This window comes from Anguilla rostrata, chromosome 10 (genome assembly GCF_018555375.3).
Source record: "Anguilla rostrata isolate EN2019 chromosome 10, ASM1855537v3, whole genome shotgun sequence".
Classification (NCBI taxonomy): domain Eukaryota; kingdom Metazoa; phylum Chordata; class Actinopteri; order Anguilliformes; family Anguillidae; genus Anguilla; species Anguilla rostrata.
The window spans coordinates 22,708,495-22,735,762 of record NC_057942.1 but is presented as its reverse complement, the minus strand read 5'-3'; the positions used below and the strand labels follow the sequence as shown (position 1 = coordinate 22,735,762).

At 39.2% G+C, this 27,268-nt stretch overlaps 1 protein-coding gene across 6 annotated transcripts in view; it reads left to right on the top strand.

Annotated features, from left to right (window-relative positions):
• Window positions 1-27,268, top strand: part of LOC135233739 (glutamate-rich protein 3-like) — a 155,732-nt gene that overhangs the window by 56,002 nt on the left and 72,462 nt on the right. For 4 of the 6 annotated variants that reach the window (XM_064297564.1, XM_064297565.1, XM_064297563.1 and 1 more), the window contains exons 4-7: window positions 133-316; window positions 537-637; window positions 16,315-16,638; window positions 27,083-27,259. In XM_064297564.1, coding sequence (XP_064153634.1) covers window positions 133-316; window positions 537-637; window positions 16,315-16,638; window positions 27,083-27,259 — 786 coding nt within the window. The remainder of the gene's footprint in view (window positions 1-132; window positions 317-536; window positions 638-16,314; window positions 16,639-27,082; window positions 27,260-27,268) is intronic. The other 2 variants (XM_064297566.1, XM_064297567.1) reach the window with 2 other exon arrangements.

The window sequence follows — 27,268 nt, the reverse complement described above, 5'->3', positions numbered from 1 at the left end:
CAGGTTTACTGCAGGAGTTCGCTTTTAGCTGCATCAGATGATTTGGAGTGATCCACAAAGGCTAAAAACAGGTCTTTAATTGCATGCATAATACCCATACTAAAACTATGTTCTTGTTATTATGTTCTGCAGAGCAGTTCCAGTTTGTGTCTCGGAGGCGCTGTGGTTTTCCTTTTAGCATCTCACTCTTCGTGAATGGCATGATGGCAGCAAGAATCAGTTCCTGCTGTGAATACCGTTACAGTCCTGGGTTTCAGCAAGGCAGGCGGAGCTGTTTCAGATTCACAGATCTGAGTGGAGGGCTACCTTGTTTTAGGTGACCAATATATATAAGCCCCAATGGGGAAACACCGAATATCCTTTTATGGTGTACATCTGTATTTAGTTGTATAATTATTATATATAGTATATTTCTTGCTTTTTTGTGCACTTTATTAATTCATCCAAGTCAATAATAATGAATATATTACTGGATATGGCAACCAGTACATGAATAATTTTATATCTCTCATGTTTCACTTTTTTTTTATTTTTAGATGTGCAAGCAGCATTCGAAACAAAAATGGGAAAAGGCTACATCTGTATAATGGAATGAAAGGGAAGTTACTGCTCTCTACATTAGGAAAACCTGCCAAAGGTGAAAAGCTTTGGAATTTATGTATATATGTATATTTTAGTGTGCCCATCCAGCCCAAGTTGGGTTCAGGTGCGGGATAAAAAAGGTATACACTCCAAAAAGGAAATAAATACCTGCACACTGACAAATTTATTGAATTTGCAATGCAATGTTTTGGTGACAAACACCTTCATTAGGCATCAGTGCTTGAATAGGAGGAGTGCAGCTTATATAGCATACTACAGGCTCTATTAAAAAAAGTCATGCGGGACAAAGCACACATCTGGCATTGGCAATCTTGTGAGAGATCTGTACAATGTACGTACATACTAATAACAATGTTAGACAAAACATTACAAACAGTACAATATGTTCACAAGGCATTAATTTTATTATAATCATGAGAGGGAAATCACAATTAAGTGACAGTCCATACTGAAATTATCTCATGACAAAAGCTTTCAATGGCATCATATGAAAAATAATAAAGGACATTCTCCAGAAAGAACAGGCACACTAATGGTGAAGACAAAGAGTGACTTGCATTAAACCACACATTAGGCTAAGTCAGGTAAGTCTCATCATACACAAATTTTGGTAGGCCATATGGAACCCGAAATAACTACCCTAGGTGCCAAGCAGAGCACATCTGAGTTATAAAAAAAAAAAAGGTTTAATGTCAAACTCCTCATTGAGGTGATTATCCAAAATGTTTCACGTTGGAGGATGGTTTTTTCATGGTCACCTCCCCTGGGTGGATAAGCAAGACTGAATTATAGTCAGAAGTTGTGGTTAGGTAGCTGAATAAACTATTATGTTTGGCAAGCTTGTTGTGGAGCTGTCTATCTAACTGACTAGCTACAACTTGCCAGCTTGCTAGACAGAAGAACTGTGCTATCTACTAGTTGTAGCTAACTAGCTTTCCAAAAAATACAAACATGTAGTGGCACTCAACATAAGTAATTACTTAGCTGGCTAGCCACAACTTCTGACGGACTGATATTCAAAGTCTTGCTTGCAAGCTTACCAGCTAGCTTTACCATAAGTCGGTGGCTAATGTAACAGTCAAGAAGGTTTGTACAATTCATCTGTGTTTGTTTATTCTGTGTTATCAAAGCTAGATAGGACATAGATAATGGACTTCCAAAATTAACAAATAAATAAAAACGTGGTCGGTAACTCAGTAATTGGATTGTAGCCAAACATAAACAGGTGCTTTCTGGAACTTTGCTATGGTTCCTGGCTATTTTTAGCTGGTGGTGAAGTCCTTTAGCTAAAATTACACTGATCTCAAGCAAAATGCATCAAATTCATCGTTGAGCAGTGATTATGGTTGCCAGATTTAGAATGTCAAAACAGGACAACGTATGTGCACAGCTGGAAGATTACTCATGAACGAGGTGATGAGCTGTCGGAACCACTTGCCTACTGTGGGGGTGGGGAGAGGCTCGCTCAGAATGGATCACGGACCGAGTGGTTGCTAAGACATGAATTAATTACAAACTAACGGTAACAGTAAAATCAGTTACTCACACTGGACACTACTGTATACTGTCTTCTGTCTGTGTTTTTTCATTCACCATCTGTTAAGAATGTGGTCATTCAAAGAGTATGCATCACGAAGACTATAGTTCAAGCACATAGTGTAGTCATTTAAAAAGGTGTAACGGCTGAATTGCTCATTATTCCCCCTAAAAATGATTGCCATTTGACACTTTGATGTTACACATATACTTTGAATGATCACATTCTGTTCAGATGGTGACTGAAAAAACACTGGGTCAAGTTACTTGAAATAATTTAGGAAACATTGGGTAGAGGCAGGGTGGCATGATGCTGCAGTGGGTAGCACTGTCACCTCACAGCAAGAAGGTTGTGGGTTTGCATCTTGGCTTGGGGCCTTTCTGTGTGGAGTTTGCATGTTCTCCCCGTGTCCGCGTGGGTTTCTTCTGGGTACTCCGGTTTCCTTAGTCCAAAGACATGCAGGTAGGCTGATTGGAGACTTTAAATTGCCCATAGGTGTGAGTGAATGGTATGTGTGCCCTGTGAATATTAGAGGTTAATATTAGACTCTAGGATTCTGCACTTTTTACACACGTAAGAACCAAAACGGGAAATTGCACTGCATTCAATAAACACTAATTTTGATCTGACATCAGTTATTTATTTATTCAAATATTTACACAGCCATTGTTCAGCGTAAAACAGAGTGGGCTGTGTGTACACGAGTTTGGAGAGCATGAGCCCCCAAATTATCACATAATTTGTGATGAGTAGCTCAGCAGACCTGGGTGTAAAAATGCGAACTAACTCTTTAAGAAACGCTTATGGATTACGGTTATCTGAAAATTTTGACAGTACGATCAAGGTTTACAGTTTAGCACTGGTGCTTTGCTACATAAATAAACTATTGCTGAAACAAACGCTGCACGGTGGCCCAATTCAAACTATAACAGTCTGGCACCATCAGAAACCCAACAAAAAAAAAATCCGCTTGACAAGCACTTCATGTAATCGCTCAATTGACAGGCATCCGACGGGCCTTCATTTACGAAATTATCAGCAATCTCCTTCAATTTCAGCTCCTGGTGCTCTTGACAGAAAGTAGGCTGTAGCAAGCCCATTCGGTCTCTCCTGTCCAATGCTGCTAATCAGAAGATTCACTTTTTGTGTTTATAAGGTTTATAAAGTATTTTGATACACTTAATTTTTGCTCTCTTCCTCAGCTAGCTAGCTGACCTTACAGTTTGACTGGCCAAACTATAGCTAACAGTTGTGAAACATAAACACTTGAAATTGGGCAATAGCAAATGCAGACATATTTCCCAGCAATCTTTGAATATCAGAAAATAACAGTAGTACCTGTCAGCAAGGTGAGGATTAATTGAAATATGTTAAATTTTTCGTACCCAGAAATTTTAACTGTTAACACCTTCATTTGATGTTCGGCACTCTGAACACAAGTGCATCAACCGTTAAAACACCTCACTTACCCAACATGTCAAATGTATTTATTTGATTTTATTTGGTAATTATTATCAAAGATATGAATTATCAATCAAATCACCAAATTTGTTGATAGGCAGAAACTGTTTGGATCAACCTGTGTGTAATGTGCAACTCACAACAAATGAAAATTAAGAAATGTATTAAGTTACAACAAATATTCATGTCTAATCTATGACGAGGTTCAACTACCTTAAAATAATTAACAAAGGTTACAATCAAAACATCACATACACATGCGAAATGTACGTGTATATTTTTAACCAAAAAGATTTTCAGCCACTGTGGCTACTTCACTGGTGGCTCGCTGGTAACGCGAGCCCTTGATCCCACTTAAGGCTGAGGCAAATCACTAGTTCATCACGCAAGCTTATTTACTCATTACTTTAAAAATATTGCTTCACAATTGTATAATCCTTGTGGGAACTCATTTATGTTCCTGAAATCTATTATCATCATTTCACATGCAAACTCCACATTACACTCCACAGTATCGTTTCATGACTACGGATGAGTATCACTTGTCTCCCAGTGAGCACAAGACCAAACACAGACGATCTAGACATCTGAAGGGATAGAAATCTAGGTTGACAGAGGTTTTCACATAAATGCACTAGGTTAGCTCTATTTACCTCAAATTCGTTTACGTTTTACCCTGATATAGCCTGCCTAAATCGTAGCCGGCTAGAAAACTATCACATTTCAACCAAATCTAATCGGTCCTTCACCAAAAATATAGACTGTATTATGTTGCACCATCTAGATGTTCTGTTAAACAGGTAGATTTGATTGCAATGTGAAAGTTTGAATATCGAAGTAAAACCTGAGCTGAATTAGGGTTGAATTGAGCTAACCTAGTCCTTTATGTCAAAACATGACAACCTAGATTTCCATCCATTTAGACACCTAGATTCCATCTATATTCTGGCTTGTGCATACTGGGATACCCTCTTTGAAATACTGAACAAAGTACAGCATTAACCCCTTAGCGTACATGCCAAATCTGGCCAATCCTTGCCCATTTAGGGGGTATCCTATTTAAAGCTTTATAACTCCAGATGTGCACACCACAGAGACTTGACAAATGGCTTAAATGAATCAAGACATTTGTACCATTTACAATACATAAAAAATAAAGTGCCACAAATGCAATTGTCTAGGCAAAAAAATCTAAAATTAATTTGCTCTTTTGTAATTTGCAATGAAATACTGAGAGATCACATATATACAGAAGGTTAAACTATACATGTCGTGGATCAAAAACTTCTCGACCACAAGTTCATATAATCTAAGGGTGCATATGTAGAACTACTAAAGATCTATGAAGCAAAAATGAAGTAGTGTACCAAGCATCTGTGTACTGTTGGGCTGGGAGAAACGGCATTTCGTTCCAATGTATGAGAATACTGAGGAATGACAAATAAAGAAATCTTGAATCTTGAATCTCCAAATCTATCAAAAATGTTTCAATTATGCATTGCTGTAAATCACAACATATTCACAAAATTCACTACAAATCAACTGTTTTGACTCAAGAAACTCACTGTTGCATCATTTTCAAGTGAGAATTACAAGTTAGTCTAAAATATCTAGGGGTCCAGAAACATATCCAAAATCTCTCCAAATGCTTTTTGTCCATTATAAAGCATATAAATGAGCCCCTTATGAAGGTTTAAGATGAAACATTGATATCAGATTAAAAAAGAATGCAAAAAAAAAAAACTGTCACACAATGTGGTACAGTACCTAAATGTGTAATAATTCACTCTTGTGTGTATTTCTGTACTCTACATCATGTAATGATTTCTTGTATGGGGATGGGACGACATGAAAACAGTTTTCAACAGTCCACCACGTTTTGGCAATGTTTGAACTCTCATATGATTGTAGAAGTATGATTTTTAAGATACTCAGCCGGATTATGGAGAACAAAAAATGACTTAAATAAATGCAGAAATAAATAATTAAATACATAAATAAATGAAAAATAAATACATTTTGGTAATGAAAAAGGCTATTTCTGTATTTTTACATTTATTTATTTATGCATTTCTACATTTATTTATTTATTTCTACATTTATTTATGTATTTATTTCTGTATTTCTGTGCTCGTATGTTAATAAAGGTAGACGGTCCTACCTCAGTCTAAAGCCGGATTGGTTACAGCGGTGTGATCGGATCTAATTCTACTGCCTTGACTTGGCTGGTACATGGGAGCTTTGCCTTTAGCTCGCTACTAGCCACTTAGCTAAACTGAAGTTGTTGACACTTGGCTAGTTTTATGTAGCCCTGTGTTATTGATGGAAAGTTTTGTATGAACCATTGCCAATGATTTAAGATCATTAGCTAACATTTTTGAGAACAATGCACCGAATGACTACCTTCAGTTTTGTCTGGGAAGATTAATGGAGGATTTAATTCAGCTCAACGATCCCATGTAGATTTGATAGGAATCGTTTGCTTCTATCTGGTTCGCCCAGCTGACCAATCCTGCTTCAGACTGATGTTAGGACCACCCACTCTATTAACATACTGACACAGAAATAAATAAATGCAGAAATACATAAATAAATAAATAAATGTAGAAATGCATAAATAAATAAATAAATAAATAAATGTAAAAATACAGAAATAGCCTTTTTCGTTACCAAAATGTTTTTATTTTTCATTTATTTATGTATTTAATTATTTATTTCTGCATTTATTTATTTATGCTTATGTCATTTTTTGTTCTCCATAGCATTGCGATATCTGTCAAATCTTTTAAGCCAGTTGGACCACTTCTCCACCTCTGCACAGTTGAAATTTTCTCCGCTGGCACGTGCACTTGATCCATTTCTGTTTTCTTTTTCCTTTATTTTTTGCCGAAACCTGAAGAACACTGCATAACTTGGGAAAGTAAGACCACTCCCTTTAAATCATTCATTTTATAAGGCCTCTATTATTTATTTTGTTGCGTAGGAAAAGCCTGAATACAAATGTTTGCTTTCTCATCTTAAATAATTATAGGCTAATCCTAATTTGTGTTTAATTTGTTTAGGCTCTTACACTTGTTTAGATTTATTAGTTATTTTTTAGGCTGTGTTTAAAGTGAAATAATACTCTTTTGAAGACGAGAGGTCAGTTATTATTTCAAACCGGACAATGCCGTGAATTTATTTAAACCGTTTGCATTTATTTTCATTTAAAAGAAGTTTAATCTTAATTTGTTAATTTATTATTTTACACGTTTATTTAGATTTATATAGGCTAGGCCTATTACTTTTTTGTATTTAAGAGAAATAAAGAGAGTCTCGTTGAAGATGAGACGTCAGTTATTTCAAGGCTGACAATACCGTTTATTTAAACTGTTGTTTACAAACACATTATTTTCAGCTAAAATAATTCAAATCTTAAATTGCTTCATTTGTTAATTTATTCTTTTACATGTTTGTTTAGATGTATAGGCCTATATTAGGCTTCTTATATTTATAGAGAAATAAAGAAGTAACCTAGGCCCCTATCCTGTTGAAGAAGATATGTCAGTTTTTTCAAAGCAGACAATGCCGTGAATTTATTTAAACATTTTCATTTGTTTGTTCATTTTTAATGTTTAAAGCAAAATAAAGAAGTTACAGTGAGCACCATAATTCATTGGACAGTGACACATTTTTTGTTATTTTGGTTTTGTACTCTAGCACTTTGAGTTTGAAAGGATACAATGACAATGAGGTTGAAGTGCAGACTGTCAGCTTTAATTTGAGGCTATTTTCATACATATCGGATGAACCGTTTAGAAATTATAGGACCTTTTGTACATAGTCCCCCCCATTTCCGGGCATCAAAAAATATTGGACAGTTTAACATAATGTAGAATAAAGTAATCATTTTTAATATTTGGTTGCATATCTTTTGCATGCAATGTCTGCGATGCATAGACATCACCAGATGCTGGGTATCTTCCCTGGTGATGCTCTGCCAGGCCTGTACTGCAGCCATCTTCAGTTCCTGCTTGTTTCTGGGACTTTTTACCTTCAGTCTCTTCTTCAGCATGTAAAATGCATGTTCAATTGGATTCAGATCCGGTGATTGACTCGGCCGTCAAAAACCCCTTCGTTGCTCTAGCAGTATGTTTCGAGTCATTGTCTTGTTGCATGATGAAGTGCTGTCCAATGAGTTTGGAGGCATTTGGTTTTATCTGATCAGATAAAATATTTTTGTAGACTTCAGAATTCATTGTTCTACTTCTGTCTGCAGTCACATCATCGATGAAGACAAGTGAGCCCGTTCCACTGGCAGCTATACAGGCCCAAGTCATAACACCCCCTCCACCATGTTTCATGGATGAGGTGGTATGCTTTGGATCATGGGCATTTCCTTTTTTTCTCCACACTTTCCTCTTTTCATCACTCTGGTACATGTTAATCTTTGTCTCATCTCTCCATAAGACTTTGTTCCAGAACTCTTGGGGTTCTTTTAGGTGCTTTTTAGCAAACTGTAATCTCACCTTTCTGTTCTTCAGGCTTATCAGTGGTTTGCATCTTGTAGTGTACCCTCTGTAGTCCTGCTGGTGTAGTCTTCTATGTATGGTAGACTTTGACACATCTACACCTACATCCAGGACAGTGTTTTTGATCTGTTGGACTGTTGTCAGGGGGGTTTTCTTCACCATAGAGAGTATTCTTCCTCGGTCTACCGGGTCTTTTGACATAATTTAGTTCACCAGTTGTTTTTTTTTCTTGTTAATGATGAACTGTTGACTTGGGCATGCCCAGGGTTTTTGGAATGTTCCTGATTGATTGATTTTCATTTCTGAGCCTTATGACAGCCAGCTTAATTTGCATCGACACTGCTGTCTTCCTCATGTTGTTACACCCCAACAACAATCTCCAAAGGCAATTGCAAAGTCTAGAATCAAGACTAGACATCAACAGCTCTCTTCTGCATTCACTCACGACACAAATGAATACACCTGCCTAACAAAACAAATCTGTGAAGCCAATTCAACAAATACTTGTAGTACCTTAAAATGGGGGGACAATGTACAAAAGGTGCTGTCATTTCTAAACGATTCATCCGATATGAATGAAAATACCCTCAAATTAAAGCTGACAGTCTGCACTTCAACCTCATTGTCATTGTATCCTTTCAAACTCAAAGTGCTAGAGTACAGAACCGAAATAATAAAAAATGTGTCACTGTCCAATGGATTATGGTGGTCACTGTATAAGAGCTAGGTTTAACCAGAAATACCTCAAAAAAGTGTTCGTATGACTCTGCTGCGCTTGACTATGTTAACATGGTCTAAATAAGCACTGAAATGCATGCCAATGTACTATCTTACCAGAAAGTCTTATAGACCTTTATACATAAAACGAATCGTCATATTGAACTGCCGAATCCGATTCTAAAATTCTGAGTCGGACACAGCCCTAGTAATTACACCCGAACGGCATTATCAACGCCGTAAATTCAATTGAAGACTGATTTTACTAAACCACCGTAAGTTTCGGTGACCATAACGGCAGGAAGCATTAAAAGTGACCTATTCTGACACCATGTAGAAGTATGATTTTTAAGCTACTCAACCAGAGACTTTCATGCTTGCAACTCCATACTTTATTCAACAACTCACACATGACATGCGCATAGAACTACGGCAACCTTTCTAGGGCACACAAGACCGTGCCCATTACTACAGTGATCACTGTTGCATGCGTCACAAAAACTACTAAACTACCAACGAACGCTTACATTGCAGTGTGAAATATGCTCATTATAAAATACAACTAACCTATTGAAAGACACTCAATTAAAAAAAATAACATATATAATTGAAATATTTTGGTCAGTAATACTCACATAGCAGCCAATGATGAAATCTTATCTGTGTTCAGTAGATAGAGACAGAGACAGTAAATCAATGATACAGTTCTATCCGCTTCTGTCTTGCTCCAGAAAACGATGTCAGCTAGGTCTATCAGCAAACGGCGTAGCTATGTTCAGAAGTCCTCAATAATACTAGTATTTTCCAAGAAATTACGAAAAGTCATTGACAACGTTTCATCAGGTGCAGTGTCTTTCACTGCTACCGCAGAGTGAATGCAATGATGAGAAAACTTTCGGTTACGCTCAGCTATAAAACGCTATTCCAAACGCAAAATTAGACATGTTATTGTCACGGAACGGGTAGGTAGGACCCAAACGCAGAGTGAAAAACATAATCTCCAAAAGGGAAAATTAACACAAAGACTTTACAGTACCGTGAACTGAGCGACCGTGAGCCACAGTAAGACGGCAGATTCATCGGAAATCGTTCAAAATAAAAGTCTGCCTGCGCGAAAGCAGGTAGACATAGAGTGCTAAAATAATCCTTTGACATACTTAAATCTAATGTTTTTAGCTAGCTACAGGCATTTTGTTAGCGTTTCAGCCCTTGGTTGCATATTAATTTGTGGCGCCGATTGTTTTCCCTTCCGGTGGGCGTGGTTTTCAGAGTATGATGCATTGCGCTCTGTCTCTATTGGCCACCTTGTCACAAATGCAGTTAAGGGCTCTTGCGTGGACATACTTTTTTCCATGTAGCCTACTGCTATTTACAAAAGTGTTTGTCAGGTTTTTTAATTAAGTGTTTTAATGGGGTGTAGACTTCACAGGTGTGTGTAGGTAGAAAATAGGGCTAGCTAACATTAATTTAGAAAGGCAGTGTTTTCAGGTAATGTGAGCTACAGTAGCCTAGTAAAAAAGTAGATAAACAGTAGAAACGCCACACCGGTTTGCTGAACTCAGACATTCACTGAACTGCAACCAAAGTATGCAATAAAAACAAAAACGCTTTGTCTTAGTTTCATTAGTAGATGATACACGACAACTATGCAGAATGCGGTGTTTCGCAGCGCCACCGTTGTCGCTCTGGTCGTTCATTTAACAAGCACCCCCTCCCTGCAGTCTCATCTGCAACCGCACCATACACTCATCTGTGATGCCTGGGTACCTTCAAAAATAGCTGTGCGTAATACCACACCTGTTGTTTACGACGTTGTCGCCCTTTTTAGTACAGCCTGGTTTGATTGACCATTTATTTATTCAGTAGGTGAGAGTATAAGCTTTCTAACAATGTATAACATGTCTGATTTTCCTTTTGGAATAGCATTTTATAGGTCAGCGTAACCGAAAATTTTCTTATCTGCCAATATCTAAATAAATAATACGGTAGGCTACTCTGCGAGCAGCACGCAGGTCGCAAGTTGATATTTCGTCTTTTGTTTAGTTTTTTTCAATGTCGTATTTATTATTTGAAATATGTATTATTATTCTATCTGTCTCTGAGGCGCTCTGAAATGTGCATTCTCTGCTAAGCTGAGCAATGGATTGGAATATGTGTCTGACATACTGTTGCACGGTATACCGAAACTTCAGCACTTATTCGGTACTTAAAAAAAAAAAAGAAACGGTTCGGTATTTGAATTTTCTGACGTTCGGTAGTGTGACGACCCGGCTCAAGGCCCGACACGGACACAAAAGCTGAAGGAGTAACGGATATTTATTTAAGAAAAACTAACAAAAAAAATACTACAACCCAAAGACCTAACATGTCAGTATCAGTAGTCAGTGTGTATGTGATGGTGCTGGGTGCATGAGTGTTGTGTGGACCAACCAAGAAAATACAAACGTAGGAGAAGACGTCCGCGCTGGCTGGAAGCAGACCAAGACTGGTTTAGTCTCCAGCCTTTTTAAACACGGTCTCAGCTGGAAGCAATTAGGGCGGTCAAGGAAGCCACATCTGACTCTGCAACCCCCCCTGCTGACCAACAGAGACATCACACACAAAAGTTGAAAACAAGGGGGTGGGCGCCAGTCGTGACAGTAGTTTTTTGTCAAATGTAAAAGCCAGAGAAATGTGTCTCCGACATTACTGATTGAGAGGATGAAAAGTGTAATTTGTCAGAACCTTCACTAGATGACAGTAGCAACCATAGTTGCCAAGTGAGGTGACTTGCGCTTGTGCACTCACTCGTTGATACAGTGCAAGCTTCAACTCAGTTCACTTCAGTAGCAATAGGTGTTCTAATTTGGAAATATTTTATTATAGGAAGATGCTCTATTATTAAAATATGCTGTTTTTAGATCACTCCTTGATACAGCGTAAGCTTCAACTCAGTTTACTTCAGTAGCAATAGGTGTTCTAATTTGGAAATATTTTATTATAGGAAGATGCTGTATTGTTATTAAAATATTCTGTTTTTAGATCTATTTAAAGTGAAAGACGTGTTTAAAGATTATTTAGTTTACTAAGTGTTTAATTCTTTTAATATATTTAATATATTTTTTTATTGTATAGTGTTGTAACACTATAGACCTATGCTTATTAATATGTTGAACAGGCTTCAACTTAAAGGTTGTTAATAAACCGTGAATTCGAAAATGAGGTCAACCCTTGTGGACATTATGTTTCTGATCTATTAAGGTAATTTAAGTATCGCTAGGTACCGAGTATTGTATCAGTATCGTTTCAGTATCGAGTATTGTGATACTAAACCTGGTATCGGTATCGAAGTCAAAATTTTGGTATCGTGACAACACTAGTGTGATGCCTTTTTTAGTGGCGGCATGGAAGCGCTGCAGCTGTACATACACGCTTGGCCATCTAAGTGTTACGACATGCCATCTAAGTGTTACGACATAGTAAACACACCTGTTGTTTACGGCATTTGTCGCCCTTTTTAGTACAGCCTGGCCTGATTGACAATTCATTTATTAAGTAGGTGAGAGTATAAGCTTTCTAACCATGTATAACATGTCTGATTTTGATTTTGGAATAGCGTTTTATCGGTCAGGTAACCGAAAATTTTCTTATCATCGCATTTACTTTCGCATTCACTCTGGGGTAGCAGTAAAAGACGCTGCACCTAACGAAACGTTGTCAATGATTTTTCATAATTTCTTGGAAAATACTATTATTATTGAGGACTTCTGGGCATAGCTAAGCCACATGTTTGCTGATAGACCTATCTGACATTGTTTTCTGCAGCAAAACAGGAGCGGATAGGTCTGTATCATTGAATTACTGTTGCTGTCTCTATCTACTGAACACAGATTCAATTTCATCATTGCTATGTAAGTATTACTGCTCAAAATATTTCGTTATATACGTTATTTTTGAAATTGAGTCTCTTTTAATAGCTTAGTGGTATTATACAATGTGGATATTTCACACTGTAATGTAAGCATTAGTAGTGTAAAGTAAAAGTTTTTGTGATGCATGCAACAGTGATGACGAGAGTGTAGCTGCCGTCAGAGTCAGTTATACAGTTTAAGTTCATTTAATAATTTTGAGTTAAATATAATAATAATCTACGTTTTAATAAAATAATATTTTTGTTAACATAAAAGTAAGAACATACACATGAACGTAAATCTAAACGGACCTGTTTAATATTTCCTTAGCGGAACCAGTATTTTTGTGTTACAGGGGGGTCGGGGCATTATTTTTAGTTGCGTTCTACGCATTGCCACGAGAGGCAGCTTTGTGAGAGGTGGTTTCCACAGGAAGTGCCCGAGGAGGAAGGTTTGAACTATTGCTGCTAAACCGGTTTTTCTGACTTTATTTCTTTATTTTAGCAGTAAAAATAGGTCAAAACATTTTTTTCAGCGTGTACATATTGTTTTTGGAATAATTAGTTAAAAAAACAATATTTTGACGAAAGCCTCTGACAAGCCCTAATTATTGAGTTATTGATCACATTTTTTTAAAAATCAGTTCAGATTTTATCTGTTGAGCTTAAATATTGAATACACTTATATGCAAATTAGCACATATTTAATGAGCTAATAGCTGATTTGCATATTTAAAAATTAAAAAATGAATAGTCATAATACAAAAAAACCTTGTATTTGTGTGTTTATTCAACTGGTAAAATTTAATTTTGATATGAGTAAAGGATTTTTTTTCCTTAAATGGGTGGTGCCTCCCCTTAATAGCTCGATTTGGCAAAAGATGAGATTTAATTGGATTATTGTCGTTGCCCCAATATACATGGCTCAGAAAGAATCGAGTTGTGTCTGATGAAGGCTTCTTATAGATCCTGCTTCCTCCAATATTGTCGCAACTTATTTGAATGGTTCGCCATTCCGCGTTTTTCTTCCATCCATGTATTTTAGGATATTTAACTCCTTTAGTTGCGATAGCATGAAGCTGGTCTCCTCGTCCGTCCAGAAATGTGTTTTTTTCTCCATGATACTAGGGAGGGCAAAACGGAGCTTTAGTATGTCGCCAGCAGTGTATGTGCATGAGCTTGACAATGCATTTCTCACATAAAAGGTCATTTGTCGCCTTTTTTTAGTTCATTACAGTGGTGATAGAAGTGACAATAATTAAGTGGTACTGTGCTGTTAGCCTTTATTGATCGCCGTACAAGGTTAATGTGAAGTAGCTAGCACAATCGGACAGCACTAACCCATAAAAATGTACTTTGAATGGTAGGCTACTTCCTCAATCAAACGGTAAATGTGAAAAACATTCAATTATAGCCAGCGGCACTGAAATTTTCTGTCACACCCTCAATAAACAGCAAAAGTCCCAGTAGAAGATTGAATTAAATCTTTTAAAGGTATATATTTTCTGAAATGTTATCGATTCCGCTTGGCCACCGTGAGCATATAGTTAGTTGCTATGTAAATTACGGAACATGCGCAGAACGCCTAGGCCAATTTTTTGCCTATTGAAGCATATACATGTCGTAGTAAATCAACCCCCAACCACGTTATCTATGTATGTTAGTCCGACTTTGAAAAAATTGACTCCGTACGATTTCAGTCAGACTACAGTGTATTATACATGATTTTTCAAGTCCACTTTTAGCCGGACTAAAACAACAAATCGACTTTTTCAAACATGTAAACCCACTGATAGTCAGTTTAAATGGTAGCTAAAACGAAACCTGGTTAAAACCTAGTATATGGCTGGACCTAACACACGTGATCCGGCTGACCAATGGTGTAACTTCATAACTCGGCCGACCAATGGTGTAACTGCATCACTCAGTCAGTCACAGACATTCGCGTTTGTAGGGCTGGCCCTGTTGTTGTGGTCCAGCCAAAAATGTTGCAGGCAGACGCAGTACCTGGTGATCTAACAGCGAAGGAAGGAGATATAGGAAAACACCAAAGTGTGGCTGTTTTAAACGAGTGCACTTCTGTATATGTAATTTTGCGTGTACATCCGATGTATTTATTGTCTGATGTACCTTAAATGTCCAATGGGGAGACATTATTTGTGGGCTTAGAGCATTGATAATGTAATCCGGCAGGAGAAAGAAGAACACAGAGAAAACACTAAATCCCCTAAGTTTGGAGCTTTATTGTGTGGACGTGTAAAGGTGTGCTTTAGTGCTTTAATATAGTGCACTAAAGTGGTAGAACACGAAGGGTGACGTCACACCGTACACGGCTATTCCGCCTGGCACCGCTCCCACGTCCCACAGTCGGCCGCTTGTGGGCGTCACCTATTTTTGACAGACGGTTGTGTTCATTAAATGTTGACTGGGTTTAATGTTGTGTTTCATGTTCATTGTCCAGTCTGAATAAAAATATTTTTTGTAGTAACCTAGATCTGAAAGATGTTAGTCAGCTGCCTAGCTAGGCTGTCTAATGTCTAGCTAGTGAGTAACAACCAACAACAAAAACATTGTCTTGATAATTAGCCAACTAATGCCTTCAAAGTTATATCTGGTTAGCTAGCTAGGTGGCTGGTAGAAATGATCATGAACAACTAGCAACTAATACATTAGCAAGAAAATGTTTTTGTTGTTATTGTTGGTTGTTACTCACTAGCTAGACATTAGACAGCCTAGCTAGTCAGCATTTTTCAGAGCTAGGTTACTGCAAAAATGCAGTGCAAATTTTTATTCAGACTGGACAATGATAACTAATAGTAATGGCTATATCTACATATCTACAGAGCCACCCACAATTTCAGAGACGTTTCTCCACTCTGCATTCCTCTTATCGGTATCGGTACCCGATGCGGCAATTACGAGTGAGTCCATGATTGTGAAACTAGAATGTGGAACTAAAATTTGAAAAAAATGGAGACCGTTTACTTGAGGGATCATTAGATCATTACATTACATTACATTACAGGCATTTGGCAGACGCTCTTATCCAGAGCGACGTACAACAAAGTGTTTAACCATAACCAGGAACAAGTGTGTTGAAAACCCTAGAGAGAAGTACTGTTCCAAGTGCAGGGAACAACTGCATAGTTCAACTTGGACCCTGTAGGTTAATCTGATTAACACTAACACAAACAAGAACAGCAACAACGCAGTCTATGCAAAAAATACAAGCAGTAGTTAACTTAGTTAACAGCATTAACTAAGTCAACTAAGAAACAGCTACCTAGTTACAGCCCTAAGCTTACAGTCAATTTAGAGATTAAATCTGATCAAATGTGACTGGTTACCGTGACACGGCGTTGCCCCATGTGGGGGTCAAAGTTGAACTTGGCCATCCCTCTCGCCGCCTCTCCCCGCCCCACCTGCAATCCAAAATGCCTTGCGGGGGTGTGCCGCTACCTCTCATTCAAAATGAATGGAGGCGGTGCCGCATACAGTGTGGCTTTACCGTAATACATCTTTAGCATTTTCATTAATTTCCAAGGTCTGGCAACAACACTAGCATGTTTTCAACAGAATGTTTCTTTTCTCTTCAGGAGAAAAGGAATCATGCCCCTCTTCCTCATTATTTATACCATTTGGAAAGGAAATGCCATTATTGAGATGGAGCAGAAAAGACTCCAAAGATGTGAACAGTATGTCAACTGACACTGAAGACATGAATAGTGTAAAAGTAAACAGGGGGCAAAAGAAGACAAAGGAGCAACACTGTAGCAGAGCAGCCAGAAAGAAGTCAAACATGGAGGAACACCTCACGGAAGACTACGTCACATCTGGAAAAAAGCAGGGTGTTCATATAAAAAAATCAAGGTGTGTGATGTCAAACAAGAAAGAAACCTGCAAGCTGGAAAAGGAAACAGGTACAACATGTACATTTAAATTCCATTTACCTTACAAATGTTATACTATTAACTTTTTTGTTTGTTTCTACATCCCCTCAACTAGACAGAACTTCCAATAGAGGGTATGCACATGACGTCACAGTAGGTGGAAGTCACTGCAGTTACACCCACTGAGTGGCAGAAAGACTGAGTGATAGCGTTAGCGTTCAGCTTGAATGCCGTGACCACACAAAAAACACATCTAAAATGGGAAAAAGCTGTTGTGCGATTGACTGTACAAATAGATTCAACGAAATCGAGCTATCTAGCTGCGAAAAAGAAAGAGAAGCAAATGGATCGCTGCAATTCGCAGAAACAGGCATGTTTCGGTGCCTGGATTCGAGTTGTTTCTGTTGTTGTTCGAATTGCAGCGATGCATCGCTTCTCTTTTTTTATCTTTCAGCAGTCCGTAAAAAGATAGCTCCGATTTCTTGTTGAATGTCCATGGACCACTGGTTCTTTGGTAAGCTGTAAAGATCACTGTCGAGTCCAACTGCCTTTAATTTAAGCAGATAATCGTTTGTTTTACTCCCGGTTTTGCAGTTTCCTATACTAAAGGCAGCCATGTGGCAGCATGTTTTGCCACTCAGTCCCTACTGAGGGGGCATATTCTGGTGGGAAAGTGACGTCAATGCATACCCTCTATACAATTAACAATTAATTAAATAATCAATTTCAAACAAATAATTTTTGGCTTTATGAATGAAAATAGCCTACCTTATAAAGAAAAGACTAATTTTCTCTACATTTGCCCCTTATGCTTAGTTGTATTATTGTGCCCAGTCAGCTAGCTAGATACTCACGTGAGTGAACTGGCTAGCAAGCCAAGTTTCTCCGTAATTTCCTTGTGTGGTCTCTTTTGTTAGGGTCTTACAAGCCAGGGTGTGACAAAAAGGGGGGCCCATCTGGGATTGGTTGGTTTAGCTTTGTGGCTTTGTGAAGCCTGGATGTATGGATTTGTAAGTATGTTTTGTTAGCTTTAATGCTAGGTAACGTTCCTTCTGATTAGAGATTTTTTTGGACATAGAAGATCTTTGAGAAGTTTGAGTAGCTAATGGTGCTCCTTTGTTTAGGCAATTGGTAATTTGCTAGGACTATTGGGAGATACACAGGAAAATTGGTGTTTGAAATCATTTATTTGCAGTGTTCAGTTTGCACTTTTGTATTGCCTGTTTGATGCTCTCTCTTCTTTGGTTATATGCCAGATAAGGTGTGGTGTATTGAATTGACTTTCAATTTGAATTGTGCAGGCATCTTTGAATAAATTATGTGTTTGGGTTTGTGAGCTTTTGTGGGAAGAGGGGAGCAATTTTTGTGGTTCTGGCCCAGGCTGGAGATGCTTTGCCCTGCTTGCTGTTGGGACATCAGACCGAAGTGTTGGTCAACCAGTGTACACAGCAGCCAGAGACTTCGTAGAGTAGTCATCCGGAGAGTTCAAGGTGGCTTATGACTTTTTTTTTCCTGTTTTTGCAAGTGAACATGGCGGTCTGAGTGTTGTAGTGTAGCCCTAAAAGTCAGTAAAGACTAGGCTGAGTAATGCCTTGTGTACAATCAGGGGTGTAGCACAAAATTCAGGGCCCTATACATAAGCAGTCTCTGTGGGCCCCCTTCCTCTCTTGATCCATGTCTCTCACGCATCATTCCAGGCTTTTTGAGGGCCCTCCCGCCATTCGGACCCTGGGTAGTCAGTCCCACTTTCCCCCCCACCACGACGCCCCTGTGTACACTACACAACTTTTAAAATCCTTACAAAATTCTAACATCAGAGAGCATGTCACATTTAATGATGGTCTTTCCTAAAAATCATTGGTGTTTTCATCCTAGAAACACTCACACTACAAGACTTACAGAAGACTGGTAATCACGGGGTCACACACTACAGGATTTAAGATCATAATAAACTAGATCTCGGTGTGCTGTGTTGTCGCAAGAAGTATGTGCAGCATGTGCATCCGAGGATCTTCACCTGCACAACAAAAATGAAAGAGGACAATCGGCAGCAGATATCAGACACTTGCTGTGCACTAATATGTGCGGAAACACCACTTTAAAAAAGAAAAGAATTTGGACAAGATGGTTGGCAAGACGGGGACAACACGGTCTGTCCCTCCTTCAAAGAGAGTTGGAGCTAAAATGATAGCGAGTTAGATAAACTATTTAGGCTAGCTTTGGTTGAGGAAAACAGGGATGAGCCGCACTGATTGTTACAGACGTGCTGATGTAAGCAGAAATTATAACATCTGACCATGTTATAGGTTACAGCTGTGATATGATATCACCTTATCTCCCTCTTAGACACAAGATTCATTGTATTAAGGCTCAATATAATCTCTCCACATGGCAAAAACAGTTATGCCTCTAGTTGATTCACCAAGTCCACTATATCAGGGGTTCTCAAACTTTTTGGGGCCAGGGACCCCTTACAGGGGAGAAAATTTTCCAAGGACCCCCTCATAATCGTAACACCAATTAAGCATATGCTTACTACCACATTTTATATTCTTAGATGCCACTGGAACTATTTCTAAAACTTTTCAACCTAAACACTTCAGACCTGTTTCATAGTGATAAACAGAAACACATTACAATTTGAATCATGTTAATACCACTTATATACTTTTAAACACAGGGTCATTTTGTTCAAATTACATTTGGACTCAGCTTGACAGCATTTATACTTTTCAAGAAAAAAAATTGATTGGAATATTTGCATTAAGCTACATCACATTCTTAGCTCACACAATTCACAATAACTCACTTGATGAGCTCACCTAAATTAATGAGATGGGTGAGCCTGTCTCTCACTACACAGTTTCTCCATTCTTGGAGTGATAGGTGACAGGCAGACTCTAAAATCGTTCTCCACATGCAAACGAGTCCTGTACTTAGTCTTCATTGCAGTCAAAGTGGAGAATGATGACTCACAGAGGTAAGCACATGGCTTCGGCAGTGAGTTCAGGATACTCATGTGAGAGTGAGGGCCAAAATTCTGCATGAGGCACCTGCTGGAATCAGGCCTTCAATGTCCTATCACAGGATAAGTCCAACAGCTCCTCTTCTGCCTTACCAGTAAGGTCACTTGTTGTTGCAGCTGGGGCAAAGGGATCCCACACCCAGTCCCAGGCATCAGTATTCACATCGGAGAAGTATGAGCTGAAGTGCTCGCTCAGTGCGGTGAGGTGAGCGGTGGCTACATCTCTCACTATAGCCACAGACAGGTTGTTTGTGTGGAGAAACTCCGTCTTGCATCCTTCTTCTCCATAGCTCTGTTTTCTTCATGAACGCGGTGATTTGGTCGCTGACTTCAAGGATAGATAGCATAGCCTCCTTGGATAAAGAGGTTGAGGCTGTTGAGCAAGTTGAATACTTCGGCAGGATAGGCCAATTTGGCTACACACACCGGGTCGGAAAAAACTCTGTGATGTCGGGTTGGTCTCTCATAAAATCTGACATCTCACTGCAAAACTTTACCACGAGAGAGTCATCGCACTTCAGAGTGATATAGCAGTGCGTCATGCCCAGCACCCATCTCCCTACAAAGTTGTCCAAACAAATGTGACTGCAGTGCCCTTGACTTCACAAAATGAACTGTAGTCACAACTGTGTTCAAAACAAAGTGAATGTCTGGTTCCATACCTTTGGATGCGAGTGCCTGCTGATGCTGCATACAGTGCATAGCCATAACCTTCGGGTTGACAGCCTTTATCCGCGCAATAACCCCACTCTTTCGGCCCGTCATTGCCGCACCATCCATACAAACGGCCACGCATTTTTCTCAGCTGAGTTCCGCTTCAGTCATGAAAGCATCCAGGAGTCTGAATATTTCCTCACCCATTGTCCTCCCAGGCACTTTCTTGCCGAACAGAAAGCCCTCCAAAATGTTCCCTTCCCATGGATAGCGAACCAAAACAATCAACTGAGCCGCACTGGCAATGTCTGTTGATTTGTCCAACTGAATAGAAAATTGCTCACAGGAACGCAATCTATCCAGTAGCTGTGACTGAATGTCAACCGAGAGTTCTTCAATTCTCCTCCTCCCGGTGTCATTTGAGAGAGGTACAGCTTTCAGTTTATTAGCTGCCTCTGTCCCAAGCATAACTTCACACATTTCAACCGCCGCTGGAAGTATGAGTTCTTCTCCAATTGTGTGTGGCTTCTTACTTTTAGCAATCCGTTGAGCCACCAAATAAGAAGCCTTCTGTGCTCTCTCTGAAGTTGTGACCAGGTTCACCATCCGTGTTTTCTGGCGGGTGTATTCCTTGCTCTTTTGACAGAAAAATTCTTGTGTTTTGCCCTGATATTCCAGGTGCTTTGTAATCAGATGTCGCTTTAGCTTGGCTGGCATCATGGCTTCGTTCGCTAGCACCTGAAGACACATGACGCATTTTGGTCTCCCGTTTCTGTTCTCAGTAAAACCAAACTTGATATAACTGTCGTCATATTTTCTCAATTTAGCTAGTTTGGGCTTAGCGATGTGGACTGACTCAAATATTTCTCCATGCTCGCCAGCTAGCTAGCTGGCTAATAAGCCAAGCTAAGCAGCAGCAGGAAAGGTTCGTTTCGCCCTGAGTGAAGTGAGTGATTCATGACAGATTGACGTGATGTGTCACAATCACATCAGAGTTTCTGTTAGCCCAAAGCAAACGTGGGAGTAACTTAATGGACACAATATGCTTGTTTTATTTCACAGCTTGGCGCAAATGGTCCCCATCTGTATATATGCACTTTTTAATGATACAGCACAATTTTAAAAATTTATAGCAAATTATTTCGCGGACCCCCTGGCTATAGTTCACGGACCCCACTTTGAGAACCACTGCACTATATAACCGAATAACTATAGGCCATATGCTATAAGGCTCATTGGCTTTTGACGGTTCCACGTGGAAATACGAGTGTTTGTGTGTCACACACAACACAAACCATGCCTAAAGACATACGATAAAGTCAAACCAGTTTCATATTCTCTCAAGACTTGCAGACGGGCTTATGACTGGATCAGGTGAGTCTCTGACTATGTCACATTGGAAGACCTTTGGTCATGGGTGCGCCACCGATCAAGCAAAGTCTTGGGATTTTTTTTTAGATTCTCTTAAGACCTTGAAATTTAGTCTGCAACTACACAATCCTGGCTAAAATTGTGTAGTATGGACTAGGCATTAGGGCCACCTACACAGGTTACAAGGACTGGCTATGTAGTTTTTGGGAACCTCCATTCCTGTATTTATCTCTCCTGCTGTGCACTGTAAGATCAGCTCTTGTTTGTCCAGTTTGGTGGGCTCAATAGGGAGGGGAGTGTAGTCCTTTTGTACATTTTGAATGGATGTTTGCAAGTATTGAGGATGTCCAGATGACATTTTTGACTATGTGACGTTCGCTAGTGGATGGCAAAAAACAATATTGTTGGGATGTTTGTCATGGATAGCATGCAGTGGACCAGTCAAGCATCTGAACTTGATACAACTTCGCAACATCATGGTGATTTCGTATTCCTCGTTTGTTTGTAATGTTATTTTGATAAATTTGGTTTCCCAGTCAGATAGGCTACTTCAAGGTTAGCATTACTCATTTTGGAAAACAAACATTAACACAGCAGTTGGATGCCCCATTCTGTCTGTTATTAGCAAAAGCTGTGAGAGGCTAACTGTTAGCTAATTGTAAGCATAAATCCAGCTCCCTGAATCACCCTTCTACCGTTTTCCAAGTTCCATGATATATCGGGGCTCAGTGGTTAAGGACTGTGTTCTGCTTGCCCATGTACATTTCCACTGAACCCACAGCCAAAATTGGGATGGCAGGTATGCCATCCCGCCAAGTTACGCCTTGGCGGGGGAGGCCCCATACCTATACAGCACCGAGAGTTTGGCACTTTTCAGGGTTCACCACAGAAATAACCACAACAGCCACAGACACTCACCCCTTAAAAACATTAAATTCTGTACATTCTCACCCCATTTCAACAGACAGAATTCATAAACAACTTCACATGTTCACACAATAAAGCCCCAAACTAAGGGGATTTTGCATTTTCTCCTTCTTCTCATTCTTCTTCTTCTTCTTCTCATTCTTATTTTTCCTGCCGCCTATCCCACTAACAATGTCTCCCCATTGGACATTTTACCGACACCAGCTAAATCTTCACCTACACGACCCAATCAAAAACTTGCATACACACGGAAAATACCCATACCTTTTTACTCTGAAACATTTCCAGTTTAAACAGTTAGACTGCCTGTGGCCTAGTGGGCAAGGTTACAGTCTTGGGAATATGGGATCCTAGGTTCAAGCCCAGCTAGAAACACATTTCTTTAACCTGCTTTTACCCTCACTAATAATTGTCTACTACTTCTCAATTATTGCTTTTGCACCATATCTACCCGCCGTTCACCGAACGTATACACTGCATTATGACGTACCGTCTGCACGTTCAGTTATTAACCGGCTACAATATTTCAAAGCCATATGGATTCAACGGGAGCTCTTCTGTGCTTTCTGGCCTGTGTTCTTCTTTAAAACCACAGACAGGTTTGCTAATGATATTTCACGCGTTGCATAGCTATGTCATGGTGCTGCACTAACAAAGTCACAGACTGGTAAACCTCCGGTTGAAGGATTGAATCCCGCCTCGCCCTCAGGCAGGTAATTTCCTCTATTACACTAACGTTTTCTTACGCTTATATTTGCTTTACCAAAACTCACTCACGGCCACCCATATGCATTTCATGACGGCAAATGTATTCCTTTTATTAAAAAGTTACAACAGTTCACCACTGTGCCATTTCTACTAACTATATTTCTTCACTTGGCTACAGTACAAAACCTTCTTATCAGCAAACGCCACCTTTCTACATTCATGTTACCTCGTCCTGTTCTCTATCTAGCCACATACAATTACTACGTATGTACGTTCTGCAACTCCCCATTAAAAATTACATTTAAAATCATGACTCACTCATAATTATTACTACTAGTACTGAACATGAGAAAAGCACATCAGTTCAAGAGATTTCACACGTTACTTAAGCCTCCACTTTGACAACTGATGAAATACAGACTGTTATATATACCGTTCGATAAGGAAACTAAGTTCACTCATGGTCACGTAATTTACTTCGCACTATAGTCTGTGATCATGTCAACCTTCACCTACATGCTCATTGTGCTAAAAACATATTGTTTCAACTACGCAATTTCATAATTTCTCCTAATTTCTCTCACACTTGTTATTTTCGCATATGCAAAGCCTGCTGGGACACATGCGTCTGCTCCTATTCTCCACTATCAAGTTTTCCGGTTCTAGTTTAGCAAAACAGCAAAGAGGATTCCTACCTGCAGATAAGCCTATCAAAATATCTTATAAACCTTACAAACACTAAAAGTGCATCTCCACGAAATAACAGACAACCGAGCAGGACAGAAGCGTACACAAGTTGCGACCTAGGGAGCTCTAATTCTACGGGCTTGCTGATTCTTTTGTCAATCAAGGCTCGTTGGATGGCCGTCAAATCCGTGAGTACATACACTGGCCATATTTCACCTGCGTTTCTGATGCGTTTACACTTACGCCACCGCACGCTTCGTCACAGCCACTGTTTTACATATATAGCAAACCGAATCTGCTCAACAGTACACGCTCATCAGACTGTACAAATTCACACAAGGATAGCCGTAATCCACAACCGTTTCTTGCAGCGTCACTTCGCATTTCTCACTCTCATAATAAAACGCTTTGCAAAAAGAAATGATATCTCATAAAAAAACACGTTTTCAACGTACAAAAATGCCAAGTTACTCACACATACAACACATACACTGTCTATAACTCATTCATTCAGACTGCCAAAATCCAGGCCTGCCATTAAAAGTATTGATATCAAAATGATGCCAAGTTACCATACTACAAACAATATAGGCTGTCTTGCCTCACCAAAATTAAATAATATGTATTCCAAAGCAATGCTACCCAATATTTCCTCAATTCTTTCAAGTCACTTGGCCCTGTGTTTTGTAATCTTACCATTTTACAATGTCATGCAAACTTTGTGTCAGATCAAAGTGTCAAATATTTCGAATTACCTCATGGAACACCTTGAAATTCATGTAGAAAACTGCTGGTCAGTAACTACAGGAAACATGTGTTTATACTTACTTCTGAACTGAATTTGAGTAAATGTGATTGTATATTTGCTACGTACAATAAATACTGCATGTGAAATACATATTGTACATACATACAGAGAACTTCTTTATCCCCATGGGGACATTTCCCTCACAGCATGTTACATTCACATATATGAACAGACATTTATACCAAGAAACATACAATCATTCACGCAACAGAAAGGCTGGGCAGCGAAATACATACATACCAATACAAATTGGACATATAGATGCCTATTCAATCAATCTTGACTGTGAGAAAGCAATCCACACATATGTTTGGCCTGTCCATGTACTGCATGCTTATACACACAGAGCATGGCTCATCGCTGTTCTCCTCAACCAAAGATAGCCTAAATAGTTTATCTAGCAAGCTATCATTTTTGCTCCATCGTTCTTTGAAGGAGGGACAGACCATGTTGTCCCCGTCTTCCCAACCATCTTCTTGTCCAGATTATTTTTCCGCACACATTAGCGTACAGTGCTGCACATGTGTTCTTGCGACAATATAGCACACCAAGATCTAGTTTATTACGATCTTGAATCCTGTAGTGTGTCACTCCCTGTGATTACCAGTCTTTTGTAAGTCATGTAGTGTGAGCATTTCTAGGATGAAAATACCAGCGATGTTTAGGAAAGAGAGTTGATAAGTGTGACTGTTCTCTATTGCTATGATTTTGTTAGGATTTTAAAAGTCGCATAATGTGAACTAGCATAATGTCAAACTGACTGAGATGTTAGTCAGTACAAATATTAATGAATTATCAAGCTGTAAGGCTTAGGCCAGTTAGTGGTAAGCAAGCATTGGTACAAAAATGAATGAATGATAAAGCTGTAATGGCAGTTATTGATAAGCAAGCTTCAGTAGAGAAAGGAGGGCCATAAAGTCAGCTTTTTAAAAGAAAGCATTGGCACAGATATTAATGAATGATCTAGCTGTAGCATTCGTTATTGAATAAGCAATGGTTCAGTACAGAAATGATCGAGTTGTAGCATAGTTTCCCTTGGTAAAACATCTCTTTATCTTCAACCCAGATAAGATATATTCAGGGTATTGGCCTGATTGGGAAAGTGACAGGCCCAAAACAATAAACTGGCCCAAACCAATCTCATTGTGGCCCCGGGCCGGTGGACGCAACTTATTCTCAAGTATAAGATGCAATTCTGAATCACCTGTACTGTATGGGGGTATTATTGTCTCAAAAATAATCCACAGATAAATGCAACTCATCCACAAATAAATACAATGGATCCACAAATAAATGCAGCGGATCCACACATAAATGTAACTGATCCACTAATAAATGTAGCCGGTCCACAATAAATGTAGCTGATCCACAAATAAATGCAACTGGTTCACTGGTTCACTACCTTGGCATTACACAAGACAATAACCTCAGCTTCAATCAGCATACCATGGACATGTACAAACATTGACAACAGAGACTTACAGCCATCCGTAAACTAAGACACCTGTCTGTCCAACCCCATCTTCTTCTCCTCCTGTAACGTAGCATTATTGAGCCAGTTCTTCTGTATGGTGCCATCTGTTTTTTCCATATGCTTACAGTCACCAATAAACTCTTAAAGATAACTCATTTAGCCAGCAAACTCATTGGTATTCCCACCCCCAACTTATCCGATTGTGTCACCTCATCCCTGATCTGCAAAGCACTCACAATCACACATGACCCAGACCACCCACTCTACCAGCACTTTACCCCCCTTCTTTCTGGCTGTAGGTATAGACTACCCATGTGCAGAAAGGCCCGTTTTAGCAAGAGCTTTGTTCCCACAGCCATACGAGCTTTAAATAAGTAACCTCCTCTTAAGTTACAAGAAATCCAGTCTGTGGTGTGTGGAGTATCAATCCATGCCTGTGTCTCTGTTGTGTGACCCCCTATAATTAAGTGTTCCTGTAAATCCTGTATTTTGTATAATTCTGTATGTCTTACCTGTTTGTGTTATGTATGCACCTACTGTGGAAAAGAATTTCCTCCTTGAGGACAAATAAACTATCTATCTATCTATCTATCTGTGCACCGTGAGTCACTTGTATTTATTTGTGTATTTTTCAGACAAACAGTAGCTACAATAACAGCTAATGTTACTTAGCAAACTAAGACATGCACAGAGCATCAAAGTATAGGTTAACCACTGACATTGTTTGAAAAAATTGGTCTTGGAAACCTGTTCCATGTGTAATGATTGTCTGCATTGGTTTGAAGTGATGACTGAATATGTTTCTTGTGTTTGTGTCTAGTGGAAGAGAGGCATCAACTCTGGAAGGAAACAGCAGTAAGGGATCTCTGTGGTGATATGTCCAACTCAGAGTTGGAACTCAGCGATGACAGTGAAAGCATTCTCTATTCAAAGAACACATCTCTGCTGAGGGATCTGAGGGGAGAGGACGAGGGTAGCCATAGCCATGTTGCTAATGGTAAGGTTA